At 50.8% G+C, this 5,486-nt stretch overlaps 1 protein-coding gene across 1 annotated transcript; it reads right to left on the bottom strand.

Annotated features, from left to right (window-relative positions):
* Positions 1–500: 500 nt before the first annotated feature.
* Positions 501–901, bottom strand: PHYSODRAFT_332399 (hypothetical protein; the record flags this gene model as incomplete). The annotated part of the gene is made up of 2 exons (XM_009529416.1): positions 501–575; positions 656–901. The coding sequence occupies 2 exons, from the start codon at positions 899–901 to the stop codon at positions 501–503; spliced, it is 321 nt and encodes a 106-aa protein (XP_009527711.1).
* Positions 902–5,486: the final 4,585 nt, after the last annotated feature.

The raw sequence follows: 5,486 nt of genomic DNA, 5'->3' as shown, positions 1-5,486 counted from the left end.
GGCTCTATATACCCAAAGTGCCGCCCGGGCTGAGCCGCAAACTGGCTCACATATGGCATGGCCCCTTCAGAATTCAGGAAATCCATGACAACTTCCGCGTGAAACTCAGGGTCGAGAACACAGGATATCGCGTGAATCCCTGGGTAGACGTGAGCCGTTTGAAACCCAGAGCACTATTCCCGAAGCGGCCCACTGTGGAGATCGACGGGGACGAGGATGATGACTTTGATGCGGCGCTGTTGCCTGAAGACAGTTGGGAGCCGGACGCTGCGAACGATGAGTACGAAGTTGAGCGAATCCTGGATTTTGCGATAGACTAAACGGACTCGGACAGCGAGACGAATTCGTGAGTACCTTGTGAAGTGGAAGGGGTATGATGAGACCGAGTGGCTGCCTGTGTCGAAGCTCAACTGTGGTGCCCTGCTCTACGAATTCAATCAAGGCGCAAGAGCGCGGGCCCGTTTCCAGGCCATGCAGGCTGGAGATGATCACCCAGGAGTCTAGCACTCTGGGGTGACAATGACCCAGAGTGACACGTGATATTCAGGGGAAACTCTGGGTGACACTGTGAATCTCTGGGGGAAATCGACGGAATGTGTGAATATTGGAGACGGAAAACGTGAATGTGATTTGATTTGATTATGGAGAAGGAGACGCGCGTGGTCGCGCCCGTCTTGGTGCTGTCCGTCGAAGTGTCGCCGGACGCTGAGTTACCCGCCTGGCCGCTGCCGCCGCCTGCTGGTGCGGTGCTTGCAGGGGCGTCGCCGGTGCGCTGCTGTGTCGGAGGTGGCGTGCTGCCGGGGGGCGCCGTGCCTTGAGCTGGCGCCGTCTCTTGCTTGCCGTCCAAAGTCGCGCTCTCCGCCATCTTGACGATCTGCGAAATGGCGATGTGACCGCGCATTGCCCGTTGGAGTTTTTGCGTTTGAGAGGAGAACCTTGAAGATAGGTCCTGACCAACCGTTGGGGAGACAGGGTGTCGCCAAAGTGAGTGAAACCCTGGGGAGTTGGCAGAGTGCAACGGCCGTATCGAAGTCGACGGTGGATGGACCTGTGTGTTTTTGTAGCCTGGCCATGGTTCACCAGTTCGGAGCGATTTTCTCTTTGATGGACCCGGACCAGGAGGGGCGGTTGACATGAGGCGGTCCCCAGAAAATGCCGACGATGTGCCGTCACCTCTGTGACCTGGAGTTTGTATCGGATGCTGATTGGTGGATGACTGGGATACGGCGCGGCTGTACCCGTGTGACATGGATGGCGACTGTGGGAGAGAAGTGATTTCTCGGGATGAATCCAGCGTCTGACCGCAGATGGGCCCAACTGGCTGGAAGTGTGAATCCTGGGAGTGCACGCCCAGAATTTCAGAGAACACTCAGTCCAGCCGCGGACTTTCCCTTACGATGAGTGCCTAAAGTCTGGCGGAAAGTGTCTCTGGAGAATGAGTACGCCTCATCTTGCTGTGGCTCAGAGTGCCCCAGAGGATCAAATTACCCTGAGAATCAACCCACTACTACCATGATCATGAGCAGGAGGCCGCTAAACCCACTAAAAGTGTGGCTTTGAGGAGATACACACGAGTCTGCACTGCAGCAGATTTGTTACCTAGAGTGCCGCACGGAAACCTAGAATGCCGCACGATGACCCAGAGTTCACCTCCCTGAGTGCAGGTGACCCAGAGTTCCAAAGATGATTCTCTGGGTTTGGACCATAAATCCAGACTCTCTATACTGAACTTAAGTGTTTCCCGAGCCAACACCCAAGAATCCCCACAGTTCCCCAAGATTCCTCAGAATTCCCAGGATTTCAGAAGATGACCCTGAGTGTCACCTGGTTTTCAGGGACTCGAGTCAGTTCGAAGCCAGTCTGCAATCAAAGTGATGCGTGACCTTGAAGAACCGTTGTGGATGCACAGACTGGATACTTTCGAGGAGTCGAGAGGGAGTCCTGCACCATACTAAACCAAGTCGAAGGACCCACAATTGGCACTTTCGACGCCGTGCGACAATGGATTCGCAAGCCGATCGCAAGTTTGGACCGCTGATCCCAAGGTATACTCAAGACAATACATTTTGACCCCAAGCATAGTGAACAGAAGATATTTGCCCGAAGAAGAGAGAGAGAGAGAGAGAGAGAGAGAGAGAGAGAGAGAGAGAGAGAGAGAGAGAGAGAGAGAGAGAGAGAGAGAAGTTGCTGATAAAAACCAAACAGAGTTCCTTTTACCCTGTACTGCGCAAGTGACTTCGGCCAAGCCTGCCGACGGAAATCCGGAGGACCCGAGACTACGACCGCGGGACGCTAAGGGCACATCAACGGCGAAGGACAGCCGTCTGTGTGGGCTCCATCAAACTCAAGTCCAGTTAGGTGGTGACCAGCGACGGCCTTGAGCTTCGTGGGGTGATCCATCTATTCCATATCCTGGTTGGGCCACTTGCTGTGCTCGTGGTAGCCCATTTCATATTATTCCAGAGGGTATTCTGGGGTGCTAGGTAGTCACCTCCAGGATTTTGTATTGACTGCTTGTGTGAAGGGAAGGTAACTGATAGTGATTGTATTTTCCTCCTTTATTGGAGGTGGTGCGCGTTTGTGTGAGTCTCAGGGGAGCTAGGCCCCTGAATTTCAGACTCGAGTGAGCCTAGTGTGTGTGTGACCCACCGTCCAAGGGTCCAAAACAATAAGTGACGGCTAGTTGTAGTGTTTGTATACTCTGTATTTGTTGGTTTTATCGAGTTAGGAGGGCATTTGGGTAAGGTGTCTTCTGAGTTCCAAGTCCCAGAGTTGACTGAAAACCTGGACCCTGAATTCGTGATATTCTGGGTTTCAGGGGATCTGATTCTCTGGGTTTGCCTTTTGGTGTGGAGGTGCGTTCTGAAGTAGACGTGCGCTCCCGCACTTCTTCGAGGCTACATTTTCAACCGGTGGAGTGCCGTTCTGTCGAAGACAAACGAGCCGACAGGGATTACACAAGGTACCCACGCCAACCAAGAGGAGTGAGTTTCAGGGTTTAAAGTTTTGCGGCTGCGAATCTTTGGGTCTATCTTCTTGCTGTTGACTCTCAAGTCGATTCTCTGGGTCTACCCCTGGGGAACAGTCTTGGGCTGCGCTATACGAACCCCCCTGGGCGACAAAGGTTTCATTGGCCTCGCCTCACGACCTTCGACAACGGGTCGACGATGCGTCGAGCCGCAATGGCAGTGTCGAGTTCGACAAGCCAACCGAGGAGAGGTTCCCCTCCCTTTCAACGTAATTGCTCACACTGAGCTTCAGCGATTGCGCGCGTGGTGTCGTCCCCGACGACACCGTGGTAGACGAAGCAGCATCTCGCTGCTCCCTCATGATGAATCCCTGAGCAACACCATGTTGCTCTGTCGGCGATAGCGTACGCAGCATCGTAGCTACAGCCGCCTCACCAATGACTGTTGACAGTCGTTGGAGAGCTTCCCACTCCGGGTCCGACAGGTGGGGACAGTCAGCGCGTGCAACGTGAGTTGCAGGCGTAGTGGAGCTTTCCATGGACACCTCCGTATCCATGGGAAGGTTCTCAGCTCCGCGTTCGTGCGGTGACGAACGAACTCAGGTAGTCGGTCGTTGGACGGACTACAAAGTGCTACCAGGTGTAATGGGCCTACTTTGGCTCACTACTTTAGCTTACACGTGTCCGCGTGTATGTGAGGAAGCGTAGCTTAGTTTAACTTAAGAGTTAATTATACTCGGGCCTCCGAGTATAGATTAATCTAAATAAACGATCCAAATAATGTTTTTGGATTAAAATGAAAACTGCTATTTTGTTTTATGTTTCTGACTTCCTCTAAATGTAATATTCTAAGATTCTAAGATAGGAATCTGCCAACGGCTGGTTGGCAGAATTCCAATGCTATGCATGTCGCTCATTGGCTAAGAGATGCTGTTCTCAGCCAATAGGAATCCTAAGTCTCTATGGACCACCCGTCATGGTGGTCGTAAATGTATGTAGCATTTGGTGTGTCTACACCAAGGTCGAGAAAGTCTTTCGAACCTCTAACAGACGTCGTATCTATTAGAGTTACAAGTGACTGTAGCCACTTGTGCGTGTAACCCTGTTACACTAACCATAATCCATATAACCGGTCCTACAAACCGACCTGCATTTGCAGGACAATTTGTCTGGTGTAGGACGTATTGTGCTTTGCAACCAGTTTGCCCTCCTAATTTGTGCACTAGTTAGTGTTCGTACTTAGTTGGGGACGAAGTCTCCACTTACATTGAGTTGGTCCCTCAGGGGTAGGGGAGGCATCTGTACTGAGGACTCGCTTTAAAACGAACTCAAATTTTACTTGGGTTTAAGAGACATTTGTCATACTATACCAAGGGGTTCAATTTATACAATCCACAAGTTGCTATAGGTTGTCCTACTGTAGTCAGTAAAGTGGAGGTACAAAATTTTACATCAGTACCGGTTAAATACTGATTACCTTGAAATTACCGGTATGTCCAAATCAAGGTGCGGAGCTGCAAGCGCTCATTCAGCAAGATGTGGGGCAATGCAATGCAATGATTTACGTGTTCGCGTAGCCAAATTACACCTGCGCTAGTCTCAGTTTAAAGATGTGGGGTATGAACAGTTATTAATAAGTATAGTAGAGAATAACCAAGGAGCGACTGGTGTGCCGCATGTGCGGCGCGCCTAAGTCGCTTCCGGAAACAGTCTTCTACTACGCTTGAATTCAGATTGACTCCGGGTCATGGGGACGTCGTACCGTAGTGGTTGATCTAACCACTACGGCGCGTCGCCCCTATTAGCAGCTGTACAGATGCTCAGCTACAGTAAGAAGTGTAATTAGTGTGGGCCACGGTATTTGCGCCTTCACCATTCTCAAGACGTGTAATTAAATAGTGTGGGCCACGGTAATTATGCACCCACGGTATATTTGCGGTCACAGTATTTGCGCGCCACTGAGCGTATCAGCTCATTACATATGAACAATGAATAAGGCAACGTTCACCAACACCTCTATGCATCTCTATTCATCATAAAGGCACTACAGTTGTATCTCTTCTATCACTTGGTCGGAGCTCTCTCCATCATCCTGGTGTACCTCCGCCACATCCGTCTGTGTAGCTGGCTTGCCGTCGAACTCGTCACGATATTTGTCCATGATGACTTGAAGGTGCTGGGAGAGTTGAGACTCTTCCCATTTGCCGTTGAGCCCAAGCGATAACCCACACATCATCATAGCTTTTCGTGGGTAAAGAATCCCGTCATCGTCTTTTTTTAAGCTGACAGCCCGAACACAACGAGCCGCTAGCTCAAGAAAAAATGCTTGCCAGGATTTTTCACTTTTCCGGAAGCATCCGAAAAACTCCCCTCTGCTGCCAAACGTCTTTTTTCCTTGTCCCATTCATCAGTCCAAATGTCCTTGATGGCTTTAATGATAAAATAATCAGCTGGCTGGCATAAGTGTGTCGTATTTGCCGGCAAGAATTCAACTTCCATTTTCTTGGCCTCGAGAATA

Source organism: Phytophthora sojae (genome assembly GCF_000149755.1).
Source record: "Phytophthora sojae unplaced genomic scaffold PHYSOscaffold_4, whole genome shotgun sequence".
NCBI lineage: Eukaryota > Oomycota > Peronosporomycetes > Peronosporales > Peronosporaceae > Phytophthora > Phytophthora sojae.
Note: the sequence above shows the minus strand (reverse complement) of the source record. Positions and strands in the feature narration are given on the sequence as shown.